At 40.6% G+C, this 12,767-nt stretch overlaps 1 protein-coding gene across 3 annotated transcripts in view; it reads left to right on the forward strand.

The window, feature by feature from the left end:
* Positions 1–12,767, forward strand: part of gpc5c (glypican 5c) — a 93,906-nt gene that overhangs the window by 23,731 nt on the left and 57,408 nt on the right. For all 3 annotated transcript variants that reach the window (XM_047590239.1, XM_047590237.1, XM_047590238.1), the window contains exon 3: positions 1,579–2,279. In XM_047590239.1, coding sequence (XP_047446195.1) covers positions 1,579–2,279 — 701 coding nt within the window. The remainder of the gene's footprint in view (positions 1–1,578; positions 2,280–12,767) is intronic.

The following is a 12,767-nucleotide window of genomic DNA, read 5'->3' on the forward strand; positions in this document are numbered from 1 at the left end:
TTGTATAAAGCAGGCTGCAACTTTAAATATTTGTGGGAGCTGCTTTAATCATGATGGTGCTAGTGCATTACAAATGAGTTGTGCTTTTTACTGGCTAGTGGGGAGTCCCCGTGTGTCGCAGACATATTAGTGCAGCTGTTGAGGAGGACATGACTGTTGTTATCCTTCTGTCTGTGAGCTGGGAGGGGCTGGATACACACAAAATGCACACACACAGACACAGACACAATCCCTGTTCTGAAATAGATTCACAGTGGGTAAGACACTTTCGTGAATGAATATTCAAGCGTTAACTTCAACCATTGATTAATGCTATTTACTCTCCTGTCAGTACCACATGCAGTATTATCTGGAATCAGTTTTTATTCATTTCTATATATGAATGCGTGTGTGTGTGTCATTGTAGTGGGGATATGTGAATTGGCACCTTCTTTTTCCTGTCTCAGTTTCTGTACAGTTGCTCCTGCTCCTTCATGTCCTGCCATGCTTTTAAGCTGACATCACACCCCAGAGAAGAGTTTTGGAGTCGGGACACACATACACAAGCTCAGACATTTGAATACACACAGACAGAAATGAAATTCTGAGAAGAACAACAGGGTGGATGCCTCCAAGACTAACTGGATTGGTGATTTTAGTGGTAAAAAAAAAAAAAAAAAACGGGTTTGACAGCCCAAGTCATGAGCTGCAATGTCCGCCCTTCTTATTTGGCAGCATCAATCCTTTCCCATAGTCGTGAACGCAATATCTCAGTAATTTATTAAAATTTGGCTCAAACATTGACTTTACTTATGAGAGGAAGAACTGATTAAAATTTTATGGTCTAAGTCAAGATCACTGTGACCACCCAAATCACATATTTTGGCTTGACTAAACATGTCATATACTAATCAGAAATGTCACATACATGTATCATTTCATATCCAAAGTCTTCTAACATGAGCTCATAATGTGCTGCAATAACACTCTTATTAAATTCCATTCACTTCACAAAGTATGTCATGAGTCTGGATTGACTGGGTTGGCAAGGCAAATAACGCTGATACAGTAATTTCACTTTTTACATTGTAATATGAAACAGTAAAATGAGCAGTGAAATGGCAAAATAGGAAAGGAAGAAAAAAGTGAACCCTCTCAGCCTCAACTGATTGCTTTTCAGCTGGCACACAAACCAGATGACTTAACCATCTCTAATTGTGTTGTCGGCATGTGGCATGTACATCAATGTATCTCAAACATAGTATTTGCCACAGAAAATCCAAACTGATCGCAGTTATCAGCATGCTGTTGCATCTCTCTGTTTTTTGTCTCTATGCGAAGACAAGCAGAGATGGCCTCCTCTAGACTTGCTTTATGCAGTGATGACTTCATACATAATGATATCCAACCACATTTCTCAGGCCAGCTTATTGAGAAGTACAAGCCAAGGTTGGCTGCTTATGAAGCAGCATGGGATATGTGTTTGCATTTGGAATGTCTTATCCATACCAAGCCTGGAGATAATAACATTAATAACTTATTGAAATGTTTTTTTCTGTCTTCATCTCAGTTTCTGTCTCTTATTTTGTCTCCTTGCAGATATGTTCCAGTATCTTCTCTCCTTCTCCCAAGGCCACCTGAGTTCTCTGTTGGAGGGAAGCTATTCAGCCGTCTCCCGCCAGACCCTGCCCCATGTAAATCAACTCTTCTCCTCTCTCTCGCTCTACCTCCGTGGGGCCAACGTCTCCGTGGAGGCAGCAGTTCACCAGTTTTTTAACAACATCTTCCCGCTCGTCTACATGCGGCTTATCAATCCAGGCATAGAAGGCAGCATGATGGGAAACGAAATGGGTGACTGTCTCCGTATGACCAGGCAGGATGTCAACCCGTTTGGGCCTCACCCAGACGTCATGGCCCAGAAGCTGGCGGGGGCTTTGGGGGCAGGGCGACAACTGGTTCTGGCCTTGGAGGAAGGTCTGGAGGTTATGAATGTCACCCAACATGCCAGTCTGAGCAAAGAGTGTGTAAAGGGCCTGGTGAAGATGGTGTACTGCTCCCACTGCAGAGGCTTGACGCTAATCAAGCCCTGTGTGGGGTACTGTCTGAATGTAATGCGAGGTTGCTTGGCCAGCGTGTCAGAGCTGGATCAGCCTTGGAGGAGGTACACCAGTTTGTTGGAGCAACTCACCCATGGGATGGCCGGACACCACAGCCTGGAACTAGCCCTGCTGGGGGTCAGGGAGAACGTTAATGAGGCTTTGCTTTATGCACAGCTCCACGGTCCACTCATTACTGCCACGGTGAGTACACATGGGTTAAGCATCAATCACAAGGTTTAATGGTACATGCAAACACTTCCTAACCTTTTTTGTTTGATGTCTTTGCTTTATACATATACCTTGGCAATGGTCGATGTATTGATTGGAAAGCCTTTGCAGATTTCTAGTGGGTTTTGAGCTATTTTTTCCACCAGTACAACAAAGAACCCTACACACTACATTAATGTTTGTGCAGCACTGAAACTATTCAGAGAAAAATGGTGTTTACACAAAAAGAACTTCAGTCTTTTCCAAAGAACTTCAGACTGAGCAGAGACTAGGAGGAATTTTCCAAAACAGCGAGGCAGCTAAAGATCACCATTGTTTAGGTTCTGGCTGTAGGGAAATATTGTTTCTTTTTGACTACAAGGAAACTGAAACATATGCGGAATAAAACATGGATTTGGTGCACTTGCATGCTGTGAGTACTACCATATGTCTTACTTTATATGTAGTTATAAGTGAATGTTGTTCACAGCATGAGATTCACAAATGACTCCCAGACATTCACTAAATAGCAAAGTTAAATCTGCAGTCAAAATTCTACTGTTGTTTAGCCATTTATCTTGTACTCTTTCAGGATATTCACAGTAAGCACTATGATCAGACTATATTAGCAGCAAAGTGCCATAGCTGTAAAACTAGAGACCAAATATCTGTAATATTTAAAAATAAATGCAAGCATACCAATTATTACACACGCCAGATACTGAGTAATGGTTTTGTTTGTATGTAACTTAATTGCTCCACAACACGCCATCCGAATTGTCAGTAAATATAGTACACTGTAATCTTTACCATCATATTTTAAACAATACTCCTCTTTCCCAATACCAAAATTAAAAGGTGGAGGCATGTATGTGGGTGTAATGTGAGTCACACACCAAGGAGCAGAGGGTGATTAGCAGGGATTTATATACATCATCAAGAGGGAAGTAACTCAAGTCTCCCTAGCAAGCCAGTCCCTCTAAATTGCACGCATTGTTGTCGGCTCAGTGTATGTGTATTCACTATTATTAACTTGAATGTGTGTGCCTCTGGGCATGAGTGTTACGCCCCTTGTACCGAATGAGTTTGAAAGTTAGCAGTTGTTTCCTAATGTCTTTAATGGGACCACCTGTGTACTGTACAAGTCTACACTGGAACTGCTCCTACAGCTGGACATGAACACTAGGGCTTAATGTGCAAGCTATTAGCGGCTTAAGCTTGCCGATTTAGTTCATACACATTTGCAATCTTCCGATTTTTGTTGATTATTCATATTAAGCACTTTGTTAATTTGCAAGGACAAAAGGTTTGGTTTCCTGACAGTGTAGCTTGTGAATCTTTGACAAATATACTGAATACGAGTTCACTGCAGCAGGTTCTGCGCCATCAAGGTTTAGTGCTCTCTAAAAATACATTTCCAGAGTGCACCAAGATCAACTGAAACCAATATTTTTCTGGAAGTTATGAAAGTAAATGTAAGATGTGCAGCAAATCTGGTGGAAACAGAAAGTCATTTGTACTTAATGGACTGTAATTTTAAAAAGTCTTGCCTTTGTGAAGGAACATCATTCAATCAACCTGAATGTTTCTACATTAGCATTCACGTCAGACTCTACACTGACACATATTCAAATGCATGAACACAGTACACGTGCATGTAGACACTGACAGAAGAGAGTTGGTTGCCAGGTTTAAAAACGGAGATTCAGAGATAGACCCAGCTCATATTTTGTGTGTGCCTCTACATACATGTGTGTATGCCTGCTTGGTATTCATGGGGTGGCAGGAAAGCCCAGAGCAGGGAGCCCAGCATGGGGAGAAATGGGCCAGAATTGAAAGGGTTCCAGCTAGGCCATACAAACTAGACCAGCCAGCCGGAAAAAAGCACCAAGAGAATTGTTGTTAGAAATGGAGGTGGCCTGAGTCAGATGTTGGTGTCTCTCATATTCCGTGCCCTCAAACGCTTCAGGCAAATATTCACCCAGGCTGAAGTACGACCACGAACAATTACGTTTATTCACTCGTTTGTGCAAACAGACCCAGTATAACCAACAGGTCTGTTGCCATGTTTTACATAGAACCCATGGCCTTTCTAAATCATGTGTTTTTATAAAGCCACAGTGGCCTGTCAAGGAAAACTATTAAGTCTCCAGTGCACAACTACTGGAGTCATGGTAGTGACCTTGTCCATAGCCCCCTTCCCTCAAATGAACACATTTTAAAGCTACTACTATTTTAAACATTTTTTTTATTTATTTAATCCATGCTATCTCATTGCAGTGCAAATACAGAGCAAAAATGTTCTTGAGTTACCCTTGATATATATTTTTTTATATATAATATATGCTGCATTCAAGCACAAAGAAGTAACTCAGTTTTTTTGCCCAGTCAGAGTATTATATGAAGTTGTTATTAAAGGAATTATTGTGACTGTGTGGTTTTATACTGGGATGTTATCCCAAACCGTTTTGTGGTTCCTCTCTCACTCACTCGGTGTGCTGCAGACTACACAGAGTCTCTACTATATGTTGCCATACGTCATAGGGTAGGACCTGGGTCATAATATACTGTACGCACACACAACACCATGTGTAAGTATCAAGTTTTTAGTCCTGTTCTGTAAATCTGTTCATTTTTGTTTTAACGCATTCCTGCACAGTACCTTACTGAGTTAGAGTGTGGACGTCGTGTCGAAAGGAAATGGTTATGGATGTCGGGGGTGTCTTGAGAAGGGTTATGTCGAGTAGACACAATTAAGAGAAGTTTGGAAGATATCCAGTAAAGTGGCCGCTCTTATTGGGCCCCAGTTCAGTGTTAAATGAGGTTTTCAACGTTTAAGATGAATTCAAGCCCCCCACGCCACCCCCTTAAAGCTGGGCCACAGCCTTCTGTTTATTGACATGGCCATAAAGATTATATGGCTCATTTGACCAGCAGGGTAGATATGATAAATCTTAACACACAGAAAAGCGTTAATTATGTCATTCGTTGATTCTGTTCTCAGTTGCTCACAGAGCTCTTTATAGTCTTACTAGAAAAACAGTAACAGTGGTCCAGATTACAGTAGTTTATATTCAGGTCTACCTTATACGCTTGTTGGTTTTACCCCACCTTCTCATTACCGTCTTATGGAGGAATGATAATAGCAGCCTGGGCCTTTAGATAATGGAAACACGGGCCAGTGGGATGATTGGAAGGTTTCCATTCACCATGGCGGCACCTCAATAGACAGCAGCGGCTTCCATTGAAAGCACTCTCTGGCTGTAACCAGCATAAAATGAAAGAATACTATTGGTGTGAAAATAAACTTTGCTTTCATTCACAGTTATTGGCCGATATGCTGGAGCATGTTAAACTAAAGAAAGCACGGTGTCTTTAACTTAACTCTGTTTATATTTAAATAACGATAATTTAATAGAAAAACTCTAGGAAATAGAGACAGAAATATATAATCTTATTTTGGGTTAGGGTTAGCTTATCTGATCTATCTGGTCTATCTGATATTTAAGCTTAACAGTATTTAGTATGTAGATTTTTTAGAAATCATATATCTGCTCTAATTCAACTACTACACTGTAATATTCATTACATCAAACTGTTGACAAAATGAAAAATGTTGAGGTGTTGAGGTAAGATTACAAAAACACATTTACAGTTTAGATACACTGATGGGATCAGTTCTTCTAGTAAATGATTAGCCATGCATGATCAGGCCTTTAGTTCCTGTATCTCATATTTTTAGACTGCGTACAGAATGGTTGCTGACGCTAAATGCCCTCATAGCCAATCTATACGCCTAACCCATTTTTCTAAGTTGTGTGCGCCTTTGGCAGTGGGTCTAACCCTCAAACTGACTGACTGACTTACTCAGCAGTCCATTAGCTAATGATGGTTGGTGCAGCCTATTTTCTCCTCAGTCACCCTCACACATTTCCCCCACCCTCGGCTTCCCTCTGTCAGTCTTTGCCTTGCTGTGCTATGCTGATAATACAGTATGCAACAGCTCTCCACACCACAAGATAGTCCCACATTTCTTCTCCTCTGTATTAAAGCTGTCGTGCTAATAGTGAGAAATTTCCCCATGATTGATGGATGGGCTTTTAAATTTGGATCTGAACACAAAGCAGTTGCTTTAGTGTGTTATTTCTCTCTTTGGCCCACAACCTGAGTCGGTGGACTCATATAATTTGAGAAATTATGTAATTTGTTAGGTATGTAGTTAATTGTAAGTTGATCAAATGTTCACAGAAGGGAAATTGGGTAATGTTTGGAGTCTTCTTTCAGAGTCTGAGGTCTGATACACAGTTGGACTTTTGTACACAGAATAGGAAACAGGAGAGAGACAGATGACAAGAAAAAGAAACAACAAAATATGATTGATGTTGTTTAGAAGACTAATAAATTGAACAGCTATGGTAAGGGTCAGAGCGCTTCTGTATGCTGGTCACAGCGTGTCACTGCTCCAATGGTTTAGACTTCTGCGTTAATTTGACACAGAAGCTACAGCGACACCGGAAACCACTACACAGACCCTAACTGTAACCATAACAGACAACAGTGCACCTCCTCAAAAATGTACGTTAAGAGCTGTGATTGGTTCACTGGGTAAGAGCGTGCTTCCTCTTTAGTATTTCAGGCTGCTTCTCCATCAGTTTTCCAATTGATTGGAATTATCGCATCAATAAAGACAGAACACATTGAGGACAGATTGACTGAGAAGGTTCAGAGATTCAAATGTTTGTATGACGCAGCTTTGGCAAATGTTTCAGTCACCATTGCTGAAAGTGAAACAGGAAGTGGAAAACAAAGTAAATTCAACAATTAACCCGAATTGCCAAAAAGATTTAGTGCCTGCTAGTGTTTGGGTGGTGTTTTTACAGAGCCTGACTGACAACTGCGGTATAAATGGCATGCACTGGTGCAGGCTGCATGTGTAAGTTACGGCATCTATGTCCTGCAGTACCCTAAAAGGCCTTATATAGTTGCAGAACAAGGCAAATGGCCGTGATCCACAAATTGCAGTAAAAACCCCAGTTGAGACGCGTCATTACAAACGTGCTGTGTACAAAGACTAAAAGTAAATAACATTGGTCATCTTGTGAAACTTTTGGACCAGGCATTTGTGTGGATATTGACTTACACATGAGCAACCCACCTAGATCAGACCAGGCACCCCCACCCTATAGCAATGACACTTGATGACAGTAGTCATCCCCAGCAGGATGCAGCCTGACACAGGCACACACACACAAAAATGGTTTAGAAATAACATGAAAAACAGCCCCAGGTTTTGACTTCGCCTCCAAATTCACTAGATCCCAAACTGATCAAGTTTCTGTTGGATGCACTGGAACAAACCTGATCCACAGAGGCCCAAACATTCTGTTGCCAGATGCCACAGGACATCCTCAGAAGGCCCATGTCCTAATCAGAAAATGCTACATTTGAAAAAGCTATTTACAAAAGTGGAATATTGTTATATAATTACTAATGAAATATGAGCTTGCGTGTAACTGTATTCTTACTTTTTCAGAAGAAAGCCCTCTGGCATTGCCTCAGTCCATTTAATTCTAGGAAACGACGTGTCTAGATTACATGAGAAGTCATTAAACATTTAAAAAGAAGAATGCAGTGGCCACATACAGTATAAACATCACAGTACCTACAACAATGGCTTAATTGGAGATATGTTTGCCATTAATTGAATAAACATCAATTAATTAAATTATCTTCATATAAACAGTGCCTGGTTGTCCATTATCACCTTTAATCTTGAGCTAGCATGATAATATAATGCAGCAGCTCTTGGGTTGGGTTAGCATAAATGGCTACTGCATCTGTGTTAGGATTTTAGTGGTAACTGCTGGTTCATTGGAAGGCTTCAAATGAAACCATGGGCTTCCAAACTCTCAATTATTTTCATTCCTGGTGCCTGTATGTTCCACCATATCGGAGACACAGACAAGATGAACTCGCTTGACCTTCCTCTGTCTCTGTCTTTTGCTCCCTTTCCGCTGTCTCTATATATAACACCACTTCAATCCACTGAGACATCTTGGCTCACTTTGTGTCTCTCTGAATATATTTACAAAGATGGACAAATGTTGTCAACAACCTCTACAGTAACACCACCCAAGAAAAAGTCTCTCATTTTTAGATCATCTGTGAGTGATTTAATCAGGGTAAACAAGCCTCTGCATGGATAGAGTGTGGATAGAGGAAGTCAGTGCGCTCTTTACTGATTGGAATCTGAAGGACTTTTTCCTGTGATATACGAGCGACTGCGTCTCTCTTTAATTAGCACTGACATCATTCGGATAACAGAGACTAAAAGGCGAGGAAGGGAGGACTGACTGACGAAGACTCGAAGATCTAGACAGAGAGACTTGGAAAGAATGGAGACCCAAAAAGATGGCAACGAAGAGCTGTCAGAAAGAAACAAAAGGGCAAGTAAGGGTTGGAGAGTACTGTTTTTAATTCTCTCTTTCAGTGAATGCTTTCTGAGTGGAAAGCTGTGGATTGTTATCGCTTTAATTAAAACAGACTGACTATTTTAAGTTTTGGCAGTGACTCCACGAGACATTATCATATCGTTTAGATCGATAGAATACAATGTGTTGGATGAAACCAGAGCCATAAACCGATGATGTTTGGTTTCTTTTATATTCTATAATTTATTAGTTATAGTTTTGTTTTCTGCAGTGCATGTGACAGTTGCATCTGTTTCTGATGCAGTTCATTCTTGAATCAAGGTCTAAAGGTCACTGCAGCTTTAAACCATTCTGAGCAAAACAACTGAAGCGTTACTTCATACTCATAACTATAATTGAGTATGGCGTTGATTCATCAGCATCAGCTTAGAATTAGTAGCTGATTGGTGGCTTTCAGTCGACAAGCTCGCAGTCCCACTTGACTAGTCTGAAAAGCGTCTCTTTCCTGAAAGTCCAGTATTTGACTTGGACAACCATCCAAGCCTATTTCTTTGCAAAGAGAATAGAAGTCTAGTCTCACTTTCTAAACTTCATTTCATGTCAGAACTAGTTCCGTCAGAAGGTTGTGACTTTTAGTTTTGTATTTTAGAACTCAAGTCAGTCGTGCTAACCAATTAGTTAGCAATGGAGTTGTTCCATCAAAACTCAGTAAAAGAGTAAAAGAAAAACTTATATCACTTATACACTTATGTCACATAGAGATGAGGTGTTGAGACACCTTATGTTATTAATTAATGTAGGTGTTCCTTACTTTTCACTTCAATAAGTATGTGGAAAAAAGCCTAAGCGGGCACCTTAGTAGGACAGTCCATCCATACATTCTGTTCATGAGTCACACCAATACTTCTTTGTGTCTTTTACTCAGGACTAGGTATCATCAACCTGTCAAACCACAGAGCTCAATTTTTAAACCCTAACCAGCAAACAATCATCCAGAGACAAGTAGCTATATATAACAAACGCATTCTAATTTATGAAAATAACACGTTCTATACGTGATGGTCTTGGTCATTTTCAGCAGAGCCCTGTCATTGTAGATAATCAGCATTTGATATAGAATGTTTGCTTGCTCTACCCAGAAAGATCATCTGAGACGCACGCAGGCCGTTTTTCTTTTGTTATACTACCTAGCTTTTTATCTATTCTACTGAAGAAAGGCCGTCCTAGTCCAGGGTGTCCGAGTTCCCGAATGATCCGATTAAACTCAACACCTTAAAGCCCCCGTCGGTCTCAGCGTGTGGTTAAACGCAGCCTAACAGTGCTGTTGGGGAAAGAGAGAGACCTTCCTATTCCCTTAAACCCACCCAGATTTTCCCAGATGGTCCTTGGTTTGAACTGGCAGCTATCCAGTCACAGGCCTGCTTCCTTAACCTCAAGGCCTCCACCACAACACTGCTAACTCCTGCAAAATAAGGACAAAAGGGATTTATCTGGCTGTATCCTTACTATATGTTTATATGTTATTTTTGGATGGCAATATATTGAGCTTACACGCTGTTAGACATGGCATCCAGTGTTTATCCTCACCAGCTCATGTAATTGTTTCCTTCGGTGGGACAGATGTACCCGAGAGATTCATTGCCTCATATACAGGATTATATAGGTCTTGAAACGCTTGGTACAAACCTGTTGATTTTGTTGTATTTTGTATTGTATTTGGATGAAAAAAGTGGAAACAATTCTCCCGTACATGCAACGGGCATTCCCTTTCTATTTTCATATGTATTGCAATTAGGGATGGAAATTGTTACTTGTTTAAACACAATTATCAGGCCACTCAGCGGGAAAAATTCCAGTCATTTGATGTAAAATCGTTGCCCTGGGGTTTCTTGGGGGGAAAATATAATAAACAGTGATGTTGCCAAAGCAACGGTAAAATAGAGAGCCAACCAGTATTTTAACCAGCGGCCCGTTATACTCTCTGCCTGTATTTTCTTCTTTGAAGGGAGATTGAAGCGAATACCCAATAAATCTAAAATCTTTATTTGCACTTTGCTCTCACAGTCACTTGTCTTTTCTAGCCTGCTCAGTGGTAACATAAATCTCACAACATTCATACTGAATAAATATGCCATTCCAAAGGTGTTCGGACATATGTTCCATATGTCATGGATGTGAACTTTAATGGTGGGAGACCACTGCTTGGGCTTTTTATGTCTACATTTGAGACTAGTATTCTTAACTGTCTCTTAAAGGAATATTCTCTTCTTTTTTATTTTCTAATGAAAGGCAGTCCACAGCTTTGACCTATTTACTATAATCAATCATAAAATGAACACAGTTTCTTTTACACCTACACTCACACAACTGCGATGGTACAAAGAGTCCTTAAATTAATCTCTGAGATTAATTTAAACGTGATGGGCTCTAATTCTGTGAGCTGAGCTTCCATTTAGTCCATTCAACCATATAATACAACTGTGATAAATGAATACAAGGCTTGAAAAGAGGATATTGTTTTCGCTAAGTTTGAGAACTGTTAATATAACACAATCTCAGTATGCGACTTGACCTTTGTGAGACTGAAAAACAATCCTCTGCTCCACTACCAAGAGAGTCAAAATCCGATCTAAGGAGAAATGTGCACACCTTTTTTTTTTGCTCCACTTTAATTTAACCGTTGTTCACTTTAGCACGGCTGACCTATATAGTATTTTTTCTGGAATTAAACAGATGGAGCTACCAACTGTTTAATATGCGGCCAAAAGAGTGTATGTGCACATTTAGCATGTGAGCAACATACAAAATATGGGGTCTGAGTGAGCCTTCCTTGTCCCACAGGGCAGTGTGCATGAGGTGAGAGGGGGGCTGAGAAAGTTCCCTTGGCTTTACTGGGTAATCCCTTGATAAATAAACTGGGAAGAAAGACCACCGCTGCTATCTGTAAGCCAATACTCCCCAAGAGGAGGGATGGCCCTGGGCTTGGCTAGCTTAGAGTTGATTCTCTCGCTGTGCTCTTTTTACACCCTGTTGCTTTAGAAAGATATGTACACTGGGAATTGTCCTTTGTAAGGTAAAAATAAACGATTTTATTTGGAGTGGAGTTTACTCGTGAAACCGTAAATCCAACCTGTAAAACACGGATGTAAAACACTGATCTGTGTTGCCGGTAGCAGTAGAAATCAAGTTTCATTGGGTGGCTCAAATGCGCATAGAATACATGCCTTGTATTTCCCTAAAGTCTTCCCACATGGAGAACATGCCTCCCATCAATCTGTCCCCTCCGTCAGCCTCTGTCCTCAGGCAATCATATAAGGAATGCTTCACAAAATAGCTCAAATTGTGGAGGTATAACAAGGACAAACAGGTGGTCACGCACACATATACGCACTTAAAACCAAGTAGTCACGCTGTGCCCACATGGGATTTTCATTCTCACGCCATCATCGGGTCAGGAGATAATTGATTTATGGCCATGCTTTGGTCCATGTCGTTATTCAGCCTGTCATCTGATTGGCTTTCAGGATTATGCAGTCATAAGATCTAGCCTATAAGAGCATGTCTCTATTTCTCAAGAGGATCCTTAAGAGGATGCTGTTTATTTTCCCTACAAATACCCTGTGTTCTGTTTGCCCTGATGTATGTTTAGTTAGGCACAAGTCTAATTTGCGTTTTAATGTGTTGTTTTTGAAACGCATGCCTTTACGCAGTCTATTCTGGGCTCTTCAGTACTACTGCATTTTTGAGCCTCTTCTCTGTGGTGTGGTTCCAAAAACACTGGATTCGTGCAAACTGCAAGTGACCTCCTCACGATGTTCATATTTTACGCAGATGTTTACATTTTTGTCTCGGAGAATAGCAAAGTGTCACACAAAGGCAGGTGAGAAACGACACTGGATTTGAAAGTTCAGCCTGCCTCTTTGAAAAGTTCACAATGATAGGATTAGATCCTGTCTTAATGCTCCATTCGTCACCACCGCAGACACATGATAACCTACAGCCCTTTTTTTTTTCCATGAGCCAGACTTCATTTATCACACCTTTAGTCTTG

This window comes from Mugil cephalus, chromosome 7, assembly GCF_022458985.1.
Source record: "Mugil cephalus isolate CIBA_MC_2020 chromosome 7, CIBA_Mcephalus_1.1, whole genome shotgun sequence".
Classification (NCBI taxonomy): domain Eukaryota; kingdom Metazoa; phylum Chordata; class Actinopteri; order Mugiliformes; family Mugilidae; genus Mugil; species Mugil cephalus.